The sequence below is a fragment of the Pseudophryne corroboree genome, chromosome 5 (genome assembly GCF_028390025.1).
Source record: "Pseudophryne corroboree isolate aPseCor3 chromosome 5, aPseCor3.hap2, whole genome shotgun sequence".
Taxonomy (NCBI): Eukaryota; Metazoa; Chordata; class Amphibia; order Anura; family Myobatrachidae; genus Pseudophryne; species Pseudophryne corroboree.
In genome coordinates this window covers 265,412,985-265,430,302 of record NC_086448.1, presented here as the reverse complement: position 1 = coordinate 265,430,302, position 17,318 = coordinate 265,412,985, and the positions used below count along the sequence as shown (strand labels likewise).

The following is a 17,318-nucleotide window of genomic DNA, read 5'->3' as shown; positions in this document are numbered from 1 at the left end:
GCGCAGAGCCCGGTGCTGGTTTTAAAAATACGGGGGATCCCTGGCCAATTTTCCCCCTGCATTTTTAGAACCAGGACCAGCTCGATGAGCCCGAGGCTGGTTATGCTTTGGAGGGGGGACCCCACGCCATTTTTTTTCCGGGTTTTTCACGTTTTTTTACCGTTTTTTAAAATCGCGGCAAAATCCGCCAAATCGGCCGATTTTCGCCCGCGACTCTGGCGAATCCGTTTTTCATTGAATATGGTGAATTCCAGAAGCCACCTTCCGGGATTCACCTGTCGAATTGAGTCGAATTAAAAAACGGCGAAAATTGCCGCGAATTCGACCGCAATTGCATATACCCCTATATGTGTGTTCTAGTATTTCACTGTACAATATTATAGAGTAAATCAGAGGAAGGAAACTACAGCCATAGACTACAGGGAACTCCCAGCATCTGAGGGAGGGATGATTTGGTAAGGAAACAGACATTCCTTTACAGTTCTCTAAACTGATTGAGAGCTATACTGTATGAATTGTCTGGGGAAGGCAAGTCCCTCCCATGTCTGTTGCTGTTTAAGATTTTTTCAGATTCCAGCTTTTTCGTGAAACGTAAACTTATATTATTTGTAGCTTCACTGAAAACAAGTGACCTAAGAGCGTATTTGTGTGGTACACTGCTAAGTATAATTATGTGGGATTAGATCTGTCACTCTACACATATAGTGACACTTGAAAGTTTGTGAAGCTTTCATAATTTTCTTTATTTCTGCTGAAATTTGGCCTAAAACTACCTCTGATTTTCACACAAGTCCTACAAGTAGATAAAGACAACCAAATTAAACATATTAGATTAAAAAAAAAGTAGACATGCTCTTTTTTTTTATTTTATTGAGGACATTATTCAATATCACTTATCTGTGAGTGACAAAGTATTATTATTATTAAGATTATTAGAGTTGGATTTGGGTGGGGTGTGTTCAAACTGAAATCTAAATTACAGTGTAAAAATAAAGCAGCCAGTATTTACCCTGCACAGAAACAATATAACCCACCCAAATCTCTATGCACGTTACATCTGCCCCACCTGCAGTGCAACATTGGTTTTGCCCATTAGTGTGCTTTTTTTATTTGCTAACAAACCTGAATAGTCTCCTATATTCCCTTCCACATGTGCATGCACACGCATTCAAGCTAGGGTAAATTTTTGTTGGGAGCCAATAGACCTAACAGTATATTTTTGAATTGTGGGAGGAAACCGGAGTACTCGGAGGAAACCCACACAAGTACGGGGAGACTATACAAACTCCACGCAGTTAGGGCCATGGGGGGGAATCAAACCTATGACCTCAGTGCTTTGAGGCAGTAATGCTAAACATTACACCATCTGTACTGCTTTTCTCACCTTAATTGCTGTATTGTATTATGTTGTACTATAATTGGGGTGGTCTTCAGGTTGCCGGCTGTCGGGATTCCGGCGCACAGTATACCGGCGCCGGAATCCCGACAGCCGGGAGGGAGAATAGATAGCGTAGCGCACCACCGTGCCCGCAAGGGGCTCATTTGTGCTCTCCACGCTGTTGGTATGCTGGCGGTCGGGCTTCCGGCGCCTGTATGCTGGTCGCCGGGAGCCCGGCCGCCGGCATACCCTACTACACCCCTATAATTGAGCAGTGTTTCTTTTGCGTTTATTTCTGTATGTTCACAAGGTAATCTTTGTATTTGGTGTGGTATAGAAGTTAGACAGCTAAAAGATAGACAGTCAGTAGGTCGACCCTATATGGTCGACGGGGTCAAAAGGTCAACACAAAAAAGTTGTTATTTTGTGTTTTTAAACTTTTTTTTTTTAACCCAAATTTGTAGAAATACGTTTGCTCGCTATGCTTAGAGCTCCTTCTGCTCCGTTCGCTACAAGGTTACTAAAGGTTGTTTGTGACATGGATAGTAAATGAGGCAAATGTTGTAAAAGCATTAAAAAAAAAAGTCTCAACCTGTTGACTCTGTCGACCTTTTGGCCATCTCAAATATATTGTACACTTTTATGGTTGTGCTGTTAAAAATGGGTGTAGCAGCCTTACAATACCTTGGAACATAACACAAATGTTCCAAATGTGCAATATTATCCAATGATTTAGGTATCAGTAGTGGTGCTACCTCCCATCCAAACTGTTTACCTTGGATACCCACTATACGCAAACAGACATATTAAATATAATATCCAAATGTATTAATAAAGTACATAAGGGTGCATATAACTTTAAAAAAATAATTACAAGTACATGGGGTGACACTTAGCTTTTTTTAAAAGAAAAACAGAAGGTCCTGGTCTGGAGAGCACGGCACCACCGCAGATGGCGTAGGTGAGCCAAAAGTGACTTCCTGCAAGGTCTACTCCCATGAGTATAAGATCTTTAGAATATAAGCTCTCACGAGCAAGGCCCTTTTTCCTCTGGATGGTTCAAAAGGTCGACATGAGTTTAAAAAAAAAAAATGGTGTCAAATTGTAGATATCAGCACATAAAACCTCTGTTAGTGTACCGCGTCCCCTGCATTTGCTTGATTCACCTGCCATGCTTCACGCAAGATGCCTCACTCTGCTACCTTGGCACAGGTTTCCGTTCCCATTGGTAGTCCACAAGGATGGTAAAGTATGAAAAGGTTGAAAAAATGCAAAGAATTCCCCAAAAAACTTGTGCTGACCATATGATGTCGATCATTTGAACCCGTCGACCATTTGCATGTCGACTTATCTGAATACCTCTTCCCTGCTGTGTATGCGTAGATACGGTGCTGTCACACCAACTGACTGACATCTCTTGACCCCCACAATTCACTGACCTGAACCAGGACCTGCACGGTAGTTGGCAGAGGGCGGAGCTTGAAACACAACCCAGAACAGGCGGAGAATGGGACTGCGCGTGTCGCATTCCTGTTGGTTGGAAGATGAAAGGCAGTCGTCTTGAAGGAAAGATGTTTATTGCTCAAATAGTCTTAAAAAAAGAGTTCCCTTTTTAAAGGGATAAATCATACAGATGTTACAGCAGTTCAACACTTCTAGATGTCACAGAAGATATCTCTCTATTCACAGCCCTCTATATATAGTCAGAAGACACAATAGCGTGATGAAATCCTCCCCAATATACTTTTTTTTGGATTCAAATATATGTCAATCAGACCACCTATCTTTCAGCACATAAATAGTAAATACAGATCACATTTCAAATGGGTCTACCCAATTCCTTTCTTCCCTTCATACAGTATATCTATAACAAATGTGCTTCCAAACCTACTTGACACTTTACATAGAGAAATACAGAAGTCTCCTGTCATTAACACCTTTCCTGCAAAACCCAAGCACATTACATGCTGTGTACTGACCACAATCAACAAGGTCCCACTAGACCTCCTGCTAGGAAATGACAATTAGCATCCCATTCCAAGTCACAGAAGATAGTGATCCTTCCCAGTACAGTCCTATATAGTAAGTGCAATTTTTTACCTTTAAAGATAAATATAAATATATATATATATATATATATATATATATATATATACATATATATATATATATATATATATATATATATATATATATATATATATATAAAAAAATATGTGTGCATTACTGTTGCCACTGGTCCCAGCTCCCAGCACTGGAACTTATCTATGCCATGTCCCCAACCTTAGGCTGCAGCTTGGGACTAACCATTCCTGACTGCAGTCCTGCTCCTTGCCAACGACGATCACATGTACAACTTGCACATCAACACTGATTGGTTTGTTAAAAAATACAGCAGAATCTCGAAGGTGCCACCACCGCCATCTTGGCCATGTGGGCCGGGTCGCCAGCCACAGCTGGCAACGACGGATGTGTGAGAATCAAAGAAATAGTGAGCAGTGTCTTATTAATGGTATTCTAGTGGAGAAATTTCCATTCTGTTGCTTGAAGCAGTCTTGATTACTTGGCCAAACACTACCATTTCTCTTACGTCCTAGAGGATGCTGGGGACCCCGTGAGGACCATGGGGTATAGGCGGGCTCCGCAGGAGACATGGGCACTCTAAAGACTTTAGATGGGTGTGCACTGGCTCCTCCCTCTATGCCCCTCCTCCAGACCTCAGTTAGATCCTGTGCCCTGAGGAGACTGGGTGCACTGCAGGGGAGCTCTACTGAGTTTCTCTGAAAGAAAGACTTTTGTTAGGTTTTTTATTTTCAGGGAGCACTGCTGGCAACAGGCTCCCTGCATCGTGGGACTGAGGGGAGATAAGCAGACCTACTTAAATGATAGGCTCTGCTTCTTAGGCTACTGGACACCATTAGCTCCAGAGGGTCGAAACGCAGGTCTCACCCTCGCCGTTCGTCCCGGAGCCGCGCCGCCGTCCTCCTCACAGAGCCGGAAGATAGAAGCCGGGTGAGTATGAGAAGATAGAAGACTTCAAAGGCTGAGGAAGACTTCTGATCTTCTATGAGGTAACGCTGCGCGCCATTGCTCCCAACACACACACACTGGTGGCACTGTATGGGGGGGGGGTTCCCTGGGCAGCAATTATTAACCCTCTAGGGAAACTGGCATAGATCTATACTGCGGAGGCAGTATATTGCAAAACCCCCCGCCAGTATAAAGATTTGAGCGGGATCGAAGCCCGCCGGTAAGGGGGCGGGGCTTGATTCCTCAACACTAATCAGCGCCATTTTCTCCACAGCACGCTACAGAGAAGCTGGCTCCCCGGACTCTCCCCTGCTGAACACAAGTGCAGAGGGCAAAAAAGAGGGGGGCACATTTAATTGGCGCAGTGAGTATATTTATAAAAGCGCTGTACTGACTGGGGTTTTATTCCAGTGTCCGGTGGCGCTGGGTGTGTGCTGGCATACTCTCTCTCTGTCTCTCCAAAGGGCCTTATTGGGGGACTGTCTCCATATATATATATATATATATATATATATATATATATCCATCCCTGAGTGTGTGGGGGTTGTCGGTACGTGTGTGTCGGCATGTCTGAAGCGGAAGGCTCATCTAAGGAGGAGGTGGAGCAGATGATTGTGGTGTCTCTGTCGGCGACGCCGACACCTGATTGGCTGGATATGTGGAATGTTTTAAATGCAAATGTGTCTTTATTACATAAGAGAATGGACAAAGCAGAGTCCAGAGAAAAGACAGGGAGTCAATCCATGGCTTTGGCTGTATCACAGGGCCCTCCAGGGTGTCAGAAACGTCCCCTGTCCCAAGTAGCAGACACTTATACCGACACGGATTCTGACTCCAGTGTCTACTACGATGATGCGAGGTTACACCCAAGGGTGGCAAAAGGTATTCATTATATGATTATTGCAATAAAAGATGTTTTGCAGAACACAGATGACCCCTCTGTCCCTGACACGAGGGTATGCATGTTTAAGGAAAAGAAACCTGAGGTAACCTTTCCCCCATCTCATGAGCTGAACGCGTTATTTGAAAAGGCTTGGGAAACTCCAGACAAGAAACTGCAGATTCCCAAGAGAATTCTTATGGCGTACCCTTTCCCTGCACAGGACAGGTTACGGTGGGAATCCTCGCCCAGGGTGGACAAGGCTTTAACGCTTTTGTCCAAAAAGGTGACGTTACCATCTCCAGACACGGCAGCCCTCAAGGATCCTGCTGATCGCATACAGGAAACTACCTTAAAATCAATTTATGTACATATGGGTGCCTTGCTCAGACCGGCAATAGAGTCGGCTTGGGTTTGTAGCACTGTAGCGGCTTGGCAGATACCTTGTCATCTGACATTGATACCCTAGATAGGGATAGCATTTTATTGACCTTAGGTCACATTGAAGACGCAGTCTTATATATGAGAGACGCTTCGAGAGACGTTGGGCTGTTAAGTTCGAGAGCCAACGCCATGGCGATTTCTGCTAGGCGAGCCCTGTGGACCCGCCAATGGACGGGTGATGCCGACTCAAAGAGACATATGGAAGTTTTGCCTTACAAGGGTGAGGTTTTATTTGGGGAAAGTCTCGCGGACCTGGTTTCCACAGCTACCGCGGGTAAATCTACTTTTTTACCTTATGTTCCCCCACAGCAAAAGAAAACGCCACAATATCAGATGCAGTCCTTTCGGTCGCATAAGTCCAGAAGAGGTCGGGGCTCTTCCTTCCTCGCCAGAGGTAAGGGTAGAGGGAAAAGAATGCCTGCTACGGCTAGTTCCCAGGAGCAGAAGTCCTCCTCGGCTTCTACTAAATCCACCGCATGACGCTGGGGCTCCTCTGAGGGAGTCCGCGCCGGTGGGGGCACGTCTTCGACTCTTCAGCCACGTCTGGGTTCAGTCAGACGTGGATCCTTGGGCGATGGAAATTGTATCCCAAGGCTACAAGCTGGAATTCGAAGACGTGCCTCCTCGCCGATTTTCAAATCGGTTTTACCAGCTTCTCCCCCAGAAAGGGAGATAGTTTTAGCTGCAATTCAAAAACTGTGTCAACAACAAGTGATTGTCAAGGTTCCCCTAGTGCAACAGGGGAAGGGGTACTATTCAACCCTGTTTGTGGTCCCGAAACCGGATGGCTCGGTCAGACCCATTCTAAATCTAAAATTCCTAAACCTGTACTTGAAAAAGTTCAAATTCAAGATGGATCTCTCCGGGCAGTTGTCTCCAGCCTGGAAGGGTGGGATTTTATGGTGTCACTAGACATAAAGGATGCATACCTTCATGTCCCCATATATCCCCCTCATCAGGCATACCTGAGATTCGCTGTATAGGACTGTCATTACCAGTTTCAGACGTTGCCATTTGGGCTTTCCAAACCCCCGAGGATTTTCACCAAGGTAATGGCGGAAATGATGGTGCTCCTGCACAGGCAGGGAGTCACAATTATCCCGTACTTGGACGATCTCCTGATAAAAGCGAGATCGAGAGATCAATTGCAGAAAAGCGTGTCTCTCTCCCTGAGAGTGCTGCAGCAGCATGGCTGGATTCTAAATCTACCAAAGTCACAATTGATTCCAACGACTCGGCTATCTTTCTTAAGCTAGCCATACATCAGACCAACTTCAGACCAACTTTTCTCCAACTCTTCAAACCTCCAACCGTCCAACTTGTCTGTCCAACAAAAACAGTGCTCCACACATCTAACCAACTTTTCATCAGTGCTCCACACATCTAACCAACTTATCATCAGACCAACCAACCTGCCAACTTCTGTCCAACTTGTGATGTCACCAAAGTAGGCGGACAGTGCCTGCCTCCAGTAGAGGTTGAGCCCCACACATGACACTCGAATTAGTATCCAAAAATGTAACCAATGTTCAGAATCATAAGCTGGTTACAATTGTTACATACTTCTAGTATCAGTTAGCAGAGTTGGTAAACTAAATTGCCATATTTTCTCAACACAGACCTCATAAACTTGGCTATTTTACCTCATAAAGTGGTTCAGCATTATGTCAATTAATATCACCACCTGTAACTGCTTCTTTTAAATAGGACAGGCCTGTATGCCATCCAATGATTGTGAACAGAGTTTTTGCTGTGGTTTAAAAAGTAATAAATAACTGTACCAAAAAGTCATTATAAAGTTTGTTTCAGAATATTATGGGACTAAGGGGACAGGAAACACTTCAGGGACCAGAGTCATGTCCAGTCCAGTGGAGAGGGATTGAGCCTGGCATCCGGAGCGGGGAGAGATGGACTGTGCGGGAGGCTGGCGGCCGGTGCGGGTAGGATGGTGGCCTGTGCGGGGAGAAGGCTGGCGGCCGGAGCGGGGAGAGATGGACACTGCGGGAGGCTGGCGGCCGGTACAGGTAGGATGGTAGTCCCAGCTTGTGGAGGATGGAGGCTGTGCCCCCTCTGCAGTTGGTTGAGGATGGTAGCAGAGAGGGAGGGGTGACTGGTCCCTGTGGCCGGAGGGGGATGGAGCCTGGCGGCTCTCGGTACCTGACTCCCACCAGTGCCTGCCTCGACCCCAGCCGCTGCCACCACTGCCAATCCGATGAGATCCTGCAGCTCCTGCCACAGCCAGTGTCCGCCTCCCCTGCTTTTGCCTGCAGCTTCCAAATGCCCCCCCGCTGCTGAGCGCCTGCAGTTCCCTTGGACTTCACCTGCTACTGCTCCAATGCCGCCGCTGATGAGCCCTGATGTCCCGGGGCAGGAGTGAAGTACTCCCGCAGCCCGTCCCTGCTTCTCCTCCTGCCGCCGCCGCGATGACAGGGGCAGCACGGCAGCATTGATGGACTGCCGCAGCTGCCCCTGAACCTCATCACTACTCCAGCTCCAATGCCACCGCTGGGTTCCTGGGCTGGCCAGCAGTGATGGTGACAAAAGTAGGTGGACACTGTCAGCCTGTGTCCACCTACTTATCGTTCAGTTGGGGGGAGAGTTTCCCCTACACCTGAACGATTAGTTGGGAAAATCAAACAGGTTTGATTTTCCCAACTAGTTGGACAGACCGTTTCTGGCCGTTTTTTAGCGTGTGGGAGCAAACGGCTGATAATCGTTTCCTCCCACACACTGCCAGATTATCTTTCCAACCAGCCAACTAGTTGGCTGGTTGGAAAGATATCGTCCTGATGTATGGCCACCATTAGGCATGATTCTGGACACGGAACAAAAGAGGGTTTTTCTCCCGATGGAAAAAGCCCAGGAACTCCAGAACATGGTCAGAGACCTGTTAAAACCGAAAAAAGTGTCAGTCCATCAATGCACTCGAGTACTGGGAAAAATGGTGGCGACCTACGAGGCCATCCCCTTCGGCAGGTTCCATGCGAGGACATTTCAGTGGGACCTTCTGGACAAGTGGTCGGGGTCCCAGCTACAAATACATCAGAAAATAAAAGAAAAAAACCTAAGCGCTTGGGTGAAAAACACTGCACTGAGATTGTCAGCAGCCTCCTGATAAAGGGAATTGCCAATCCCTTGCATTAACCACTGACCAACAGAATAACAGGTGGCGCTTGACAATCAAATGAATTTAAAAAACATTTATTTATATACAATAATTAAAGTTACAACACACTCCCGGGAGAAATGAAATAATAAGACAATTTCACAATAATAAAAACTTCACAATAGTAAAAAACTGTGCACTGTAAAGAAGCTTCTTGTTCAATTCCTCAGGGAGCTATTTATGATCTATGAACTTAAATGCACGTGTTTATAAAAATATATAACTGTACCTGAAGGATTAACACTATGTTTGATACACTGTAATACAAAACACATTTAAAGTATAGAATATATCTGTGAATGATATGTGTATTAATATGGTATCATATCATAAGTCACTCACGTCTTGGTGTGCCATAAGGTGCTGAATACGTCACAGATCCATAAAAAATGGATAATTTCTTATGAAGGTGAATAGGTATGTTTCCTCCGCTGGGCAGGAGCCTGTGATTTCCTTGCTCCCTGGTGTCGTCCCGCTGTACTGACAGAGACCCACACCAGTGCCACAGCGTGTGAGGTGATGCTGCGCCGTTGAGTGTGCCTGGACAGGCCGTGCAGGTAGATCTGTAAACCTCCGGTACCTCCGCCCTTGCAGACAGGAGGCTGTGGTTCTGGTTTTTCCGGAGTGCACCGGTCTGCACTGGGCAGGAGCCTGTGTTGACCTTGTTCCCTGGTGTCGTCTCGCTGTTCTATTAGAGACGCGTACCAGAGCCTAAGCAGGTGTGATGATGCTGCACCGTGGTGTGTGCCTGAAATGGCCGTGCAGGTGGATTGTACTGCCTCCGATACCTCCGCACTTGCAGATAGGAGGCTGTGTAAGCTGGTTTTCCGGAGGTCACCGGTCTGCGCCGGACTGCAAGGGAACAACACCCGTCAATATTTCTTCCCCAGATGGCGTGGTCAGCCGTGGCAACGGGGATTTGAGAAGGGGTGCAGATGCAAATGCTCCCGATAATGGCACTGTGAATGTGAGCTTCTCTGCACAAGTGTTGCGTGGGTGCAGCAGCTGATGAAGATGTGGGTCCTTGTAAGAACAACCTTACGGGTGTTGTTCCCTTGCAGTCCGGCGCAGACCGGTGACCTCCGGAAAACCAGCTTACACAGCCTCCTATCTGCAAGTGCGGAGGTATCGGAGGCAGTACAATCCACCTGCACGGCCATTTCAGGCACACACCACGGTGCAGCATCATCACACCTGCTTAGGCTCTGGTACGCGTCTCTAATAGAACAGCGAGACGACACCAGGGAACAAGGTCAACACAGGCTCCTGCCCAGTGCAGACCGGTGCACTCCGGAAAAACCAGAACCACAGCCTCCTGTCTGCAAGGGCGGAGGTACCGGAGGTTTACAGATCTACCTGCACGGCCTGTCCAGGCACACTCAACGGCGCAGCATCACCTCACACGCTGTGGCACTGGTGTGGGTCTCTGTCAGTACAGCGGGACGACACCAGGGAGCAAGGAAATCACAGGCTCCTGCCCAGCGGAGGAAACATACCTATTCACCTTCATAAGAAATTATCCATTTTTTATGGATCTGTGACGTATTCAGCACCTTATGGCACACCAAGACGTGAGTGACTTATGATATGATACCATATTAATACACATATCATTCACAGATATATTCTATACTTTAAATGTGTTTTGTATTACAGTGTATCAAACATAGTGTTAATCCTTCAGGTACAGTTATATATTTTTATAAACACGTGCATTTAAGTTCATAGATCATAAATAGCTCCCTGAGGAATTGAACAAGAAGCTTCTTTACAGTGCACAGTTTTTTACTATTGTGAAGTTTTTATTATTGTGAAATTGTCTTATTATTTCATTTCTCCCGGGAGTGTGTTGTAACTTTAATTATTGTATATAAATAAATGTTTTTTAAATTCATTTGATTGTCAAGCGCCACCTGTTATTCTGTACATCAGAAAATAAGCCTGTCCCCCAGGGCCAGGGTGTCTCTCCTGTGGTGGCTGCAGAGTGCTCACCTTCTCGAAGGTCGCAGGTTCGGCATTCAAGACTGGGTTCTGGTGACCACGGACGCGAGCCTCCGAGGATGGGGAGTAGTCACACAAGGAAGAAATTTTCAGGGACTATGGTCAAGCCAGGAGGCTTGTCTACACATCAACGTACTGGAATTGAGGGCCATATACAACGGCCTACGACAAGCGGAGAATCTTCTTCACGACATACCGGTTCTGATTCTATCAGACAATGTCACAGCTGTGGCTCATGTAAACCGCCAAGGCGGGACAAGGAGCAGAGTGGCAATGGCGGAAGCCACCAGGATTCTTCGCTGGGCGGAAAATCACGTAAGCGCTCTGTCAGCAGTCTGCATTCCGGGATTGGACAACTGGGAAGCAGACTTCCTCAGCAGACACAATCTCCATCCAGGAGAGTGGGGACTTCATCAAGAAGTTTTTGCAGAGATAACAAGTCAGTGGGGACTTCCACAAATAGACATGATGGCGTCACGCCTCAACAAGAAGCTTCGGAGGTATTGTGCCAGGTCAAGGGACCCTCAGGCAGTAGCGGTGGACGCCCTGGTGACACCATGGGTGTTTCAGTCGGTCTATGTGTTCCCTCCTCTTCCGCTCATCTCAAAAATACTGAGAATCATAAGACGAAAAAGAGTGCAGACAATACTCATTGTTCCAGATTGGCCTTGAAGGGCCTGGTATTCAGATCTTCAGGAAATGCTCACAGAAGATCCGTGGCCTCTTCCTCTCAGGGAAGACCTATTGCAGCAGGGGCCCTGCGTGTTCCAAGACTTACCGCGGTTACGTTTGACGGCATGGCGGTTGAACACCAAAACCTAGCGGGGAAAGGTATTCCGGAGGAAGTCATCCCTACTCTGATTAAGGCTAGGAAGGAGGTGACGGCGAAACATTATCACCGCATCTGGAGGAAGTATGTATCTTGGTGTGAAGCCAGGAATGCTCCTACTGAAGATTTCCATCTGGGCCGTTTTCTCCAATTTCTACAGACAGGAGTGGATATGGGCCTAAAGTTAGGCTCCATTAAGGTACAGATTTCGGCCCTATCAATTTTCTTTCAGAATGAATTGGCTTCTCTCCCAGAAGTTACAACAGAAAAAAGAGGAGGCTGCGCTTCAAGAGGAAATGAACAATATCCACTAAATGTGTAAAATTTATAACAATTTATTAAAAAAACACTAACTCATTAAAAGACAGTGATATTCTGTACAATTATATTGTGCCATGTGCATGCATAGAAAGAATTAATTTTTACCCAAGATGTTGTTTCAGGGCATGTATCATGTGAACTCTAAAAGGATCCGTTCCAAATATTGCCCTCAGATGGTGTATATCCAGTATTTTTCCACTATGTAAGTCCCGTTTAGATGATATAAAGAGAGTCCTTTATAAATTCCATAAGCCGCTAGAGGATTTTTGGATAGAATAAATGTCCCATAAGCAGTGGGTACCTCATGCAATGCGGTAATTGGATGGTGCCTCTCTGGGACTCCTCTGGGTAACTGGAAGTTGGTATGGGCTGGTTCGGATCCACTTGAAGAGAGTCCTGCTCCAAAGGTGAAGAAGCCTGACGCGTTTCGCTGCATATGCCTTGCAGCTTTTTCAAAGGTATACAGTGATGTCTGGGTTTGGGCTTTATATACCCTAGACAAAATGGTGGCTTAATTGGCACCTGGATGCACATTTCCTGTTAGTCACATACAAATCTCTCTACAATGATAAAAACTACTAAAATAGGCAAAGGAGACAGACCTACTTGTGGATAGAAGCTTCCAGTGATATCATACTTTTATTTCAAGTCCTAATAGATGTTTATTTTTCTAACTCATACTTAGAGATATATGTTGTGTCCAATCAGTACTTTTGTTTACTGCTATGTAGTCATGGAAACTGTCAACAGGAAGATTTCATAGGTTGAATTTGGAGATCATGTGATTGATATTAGTCATGTGCTCAATATCACATGATCAAAATAGGAGCAACCTATTATGTTACTGTGCTGTATGATTACAATCAGACCTATGTTAATCTAATGTCTGAGAGTCACAATTGCTGGTGTCTTTTTAGAGACCTCCTCATTCTTGTAAACCGCTATATATATATTTATTTATCTGCGGAGGCCCCACGTTTACTCCCGGACCGTTACCTTGGTAACGGAAACCGGAAGTGACGTGTTATTGCTGGGTCACCTGTATTGATTCCCCGGCCGTCGCCATAAAGACGGGGCTCGGGAAGAACATCCCTCTGTTGACGGGTTTCCTATGTGTATCAAAAAGGGGGAGGCGTGTTTTCCCGGCCAGCGCCGTAATGACGAGGCTCGGGTTGAGGTATTCCTTCTATGACGCCTCCCCCGGGTGTATCAGACGGAAGGGGCGTGTCCATCGGCGCCTCCGTCGTCATGGTGACAGTGCATCTCCGGCTGGGAGCGTGATTGCGTATGCGGAAGTGTGCGCGACGCTCTCAGCCGGTTACCATAGCAACCACATAAGGATTCATATTAGAGATAGATCATACAACATAATAACCCTGTTTCTACGGGTATGGTCTCGTCATATTTTTTTATAAACTTAAACTCTAGGCAACCAACAGGTATTTGTGGTATATTATATAAGAGAAATTACTTAGTCTTGTTAAGTTGGTTAAAGAGGTCTGAGAGCCCAATCCCTATGGGTTCTCTCTCTTATATTATAAAGTCCAGACTTTTGTAAAGGGAGTGCTGCACATCCAGCCTCCTTTTGTGCCCCCAGTGGCACCTTAACGTGGTGTTACAGTTCCTAAAATCTCACTGGTTTGACCCTCTTCAAACGGTGGATTTAAAATTTCTCACTTTGAAGGTGGTCATGTTGTTGGCCTTGGCATCTGCACTGCGGGTGTCCGAATTGGCGGCTTTGTCTCACAAGAGCCCCTATCTGATTTTCCATGTGGATAGAGCAGAATTAAGGACTCATCCTCAATTTTTGCCTAAGGTGGTTTCATCTTTTCATATGAACCAACCTATCGTGGTGCCTGTGGCTACGGGTGACTTGGAGTATTCCAAGTCCCTTGATGTAGTCAGGGCCTTAAAAATTTATGTAGCCAGGACGGCTCGGGTTAGGAAAACAGAGGCACTGTTTGTCCTGTATGCAGCCAACAAACTTGGCGCTCCTGCTTCTAAACAGACTATTGCTCGCTGGATCTGTAACACGATTCAGCAGGCTCATTCTACGGCTGTATTGCCGTTGGCAAATTCAGTAAAGGCCCATTCCACTAGGAAGGTGGGCTCTTCTTGGGCGGCTGCCCGAGGCGTCTCGGCATTACAGCTTTGCCGAGCGGCGACTTGGTCGGGTTCAAACACTTTTGCTAAATTCTACAAGTTTGATACCCTGGCTGAGGAGGACCTCATGTTTGCTCAATCGGTGCTGCAGAGTCATCCGCACTCTCCCGCCCGGTCTGGAGCTTTGGTATAATCCCCATGATCCTTACGGAGTCCCCAGCATCCTCTAGGACGTAAGAGAAAATAAGATTTTAAACCTACCGGTAAATCTTTTTCTCCTAGTCCGTAGAGGATGCTGGGCGCCCGTCCCAGTGCGGACTAAATTCTGCAAAACTTGTATATAGTTATTGCTTACATAAGGGTTATGTTATAGTTTTTGATCAGTCTCGGGCTGATGCTGTTTTGTTTCATACTGTTAACTGGTTCGTATGTTCCAAGTTGTACGGTGTGTATGGTGTGGGCTGGTATGTATCTTGCCCTTAGTTTAACAAAAATCCTTTCCTCGTACTAACCGTCTCCTCTGGGCACAGTTCTCTAACTGAGGTCTGGAGGAGGGGCATAGAGGGAGGAGCTAGTGCACACCCATCTAAGGTCTTTAGAGTGCCTATGTCTCCTGCGGAGCCTGTCTATGCCCCATGGTCCTTACGGAGTCCCCAGCATCCTCTACGGACTAGGAGAAAAAGATTTACCGGTAGGTTTAAAATCTTATTTTTTTTATTAAAACCAGGATTCATTATTACTTTTATATACCCATACCCCTCCACCAGTTCATTACGCGCCTTTTTTTTATACATACTATATCTACATTCCCTTCATGGTCTGACATATGCTATGTGGCATGGTCCTGACGTGCACAGATTCATACCGCTTTCACATCGCAAACCCGGGTCCGACCTTTTCACACTGCACTTTCACACTGAACCCGGGTCACCCATGTAAACTCTATGGATATAATTTACAGTGGACTTTTTGTGGCTCAATATTGCCATTGCAGCCTGGCTGCACCACTTTTATATTTATTATGGTCATGGACCTTGGCGTAATTTTTCTTTAAGGACTTTAATCTTTATGACCTGCTGCCGTGTCCTGTGGCAGCCACAGGATTCAAGCATCTTGTTGATGTTTTTGTACACTATGGCATCTGTGACAGTGCCTGTAATTTGCCTGCATATCTCCGCTTCCCCACTTATTCTTAACAGCTCCCTCTCTTCATCACTCTATTTGGCCATGGTTATTAACTCTCAGACTGCTGAACTTCTAAAATACTGCTCTCTTGATGTCTGCAGTGTGCTTCCTGTCTGTGTGTCCAGGGCTGTGGCTAAAGTCATCATCAAGGGAGACACAGAAACATCCAATCAGCGTCTTTTTTTTGAGTGCCGGGTTGAATAACCTGGGTCAGACCCTTTCACACTGCACATCGACCTGGGTCTGACCCGCGTTTAACCCTGCTTTAATCCCGGCAATAACCCAGGTTACTTTGGCGAAACGTGAAAGGGGTTTTTATTACTTTATTTTTTTTCTTATGCCACTTCATTAAACGTGTATCATATGGCTCTATCTTTGTATTATGTCCCTGACAGTACTCATTTTTGATAGATTGCAGCTCTGTAATGTATTTTATTACTGCCAATGCTATCCATGGTGCCTGAATTCTGAGTTAACAAAAAATAAATAAAGCACAACAAAATAACATGAAATCTCTGCATAATATGACACCATGTGTATTTTTCTTTTCTAGTTGCTGTCCTTTGTGGCGTTCATATGTGAAGAGGTCATTAGTACATGTAACAGCTGCGGAGGGCTGTACTTCTTTGAGTTTGTCAGTTGCAGTGCTGTTTTGCTCTCCATCCTCATGCTAGTCATATATTGCTCACCTTTACGGCAAAAAATCTCAATTCCAAGCTTCAAGAAAATTGTGAGTATACTTATCTAAAAATAATTTAACACTCAGAAATAGAAATGTAACATTTGATGGAGCTCAAGGGAGAATTAATATTGTCCATATTAAGAACTTTGTGTCAACCATTGGCATTGTAGTTGTATTTCTCTATCGTCCTAAGTGGATGCTGGGGTTCCTGAAAGGACCATGGGGAATAGCGGCTCCGCAGGAGACAGGGCACAAAAAAGTAAAGCTTTTACCAGATCAGGTGGTGTGCACTGGCTCCTCCCCCTATGACCCTCCTCCAGACTCCAGTTAGATTTTGTGCCCGAACGAGAAGGGTGCAATCTAGGTGGCTCTCCTAAAGAGCTGCTTAGAGAAAGTTTAGCTTAGGTTTTTTACTTTACAGTGAGTCCTGCTGGCAACAGGATCACTGCAACGAGGGACTTAGGGGAGAAGTAGTGAACTCACCTGCGTGCAGAGTGGATTTGCTGCTTGGCTACTGGACACTAGCTCCAGAGGGACGATCACAGGTACAGCCTGGATGGTCACCGGAGCCGCGCCGCCGGCCCCCTTGCAGACGCTGAAGAGAGAAGAGGTCCAAAATCGGCGGCTGAAGACTCCTGAGTCTTCATAAAGGTAGCGCACAGCACTGCAGCTGTGCGCCATTTTCCTCTCAGCACACTTCACACAACAGTCACTGAGGGTGCAGAGCGCTGGGGGGGGCGCTCTGAGAGGCAAATAAAAACCTTATTAGAGGCAAAAAATACCTCACATATAGCCCACAGAGGCTATATGGAGATATTTAACCCCTGCCTAACTTCAAAAATAGCGGGAGACGAGCCCGCCGTAAAAGGGGCGGGGCCTATCTCCTCAGCACACAGCGCCATTTTCTCTCACAGAAAAGCTGGAGAGAAGGCTCCCAGGCTCTCCCCTGCACTGCACTACAGACACAGGGTTAAAACAGAGAGGGGGGGCACTGATTTTGGCGATATTGTATATATATAAAAGATGCTATAAGGGAGAAACACTTATATAAGGTTGTCCCTATATAATTATAGCGTTTTTGGTGTGTGCTGGCAGACTCTCCCTCTGTCTCCCCAAAGGGCTAGTGGGTCCTGTCCTCTGTCAGAGCATTCCCGGTGTGTGTGCTGTGTGTCGGCACGTGTGTGTCGACATGTATGAGGACGATGTTGGTGAGGAGGCGGAGAAATTGCCTGTAATGGTGATGTCACTCTCTAGGGAGTCGACACCGGAATGGATGGCTTATTTAGAGAATTACGTGAG

General features: G+C 46.1%; 1 protein-coding gene across 1 annotated transcript in view; it reads left to right on the top strand.

Moving 5' to 3' along the window:
- Window positions 1-17,318, top strand: part of CMTM6 (CKLF like MARVEL transmembrane domain containing 6) — a 135,614-nt gene that overhangs the window by 71,315 nt on the left and 46,981 nt on the right. The window contains exon 2 of the mRNA XM_063922298.1: window positions 15,891-16,067. Coding sequence (XP_063778368.1) covers window positions 15,891-16,067 — 177 coding nt within the window. The remainder of the gene's footprint in view (window positions 1-15,890; window positions 16,068-17,318) is intronic.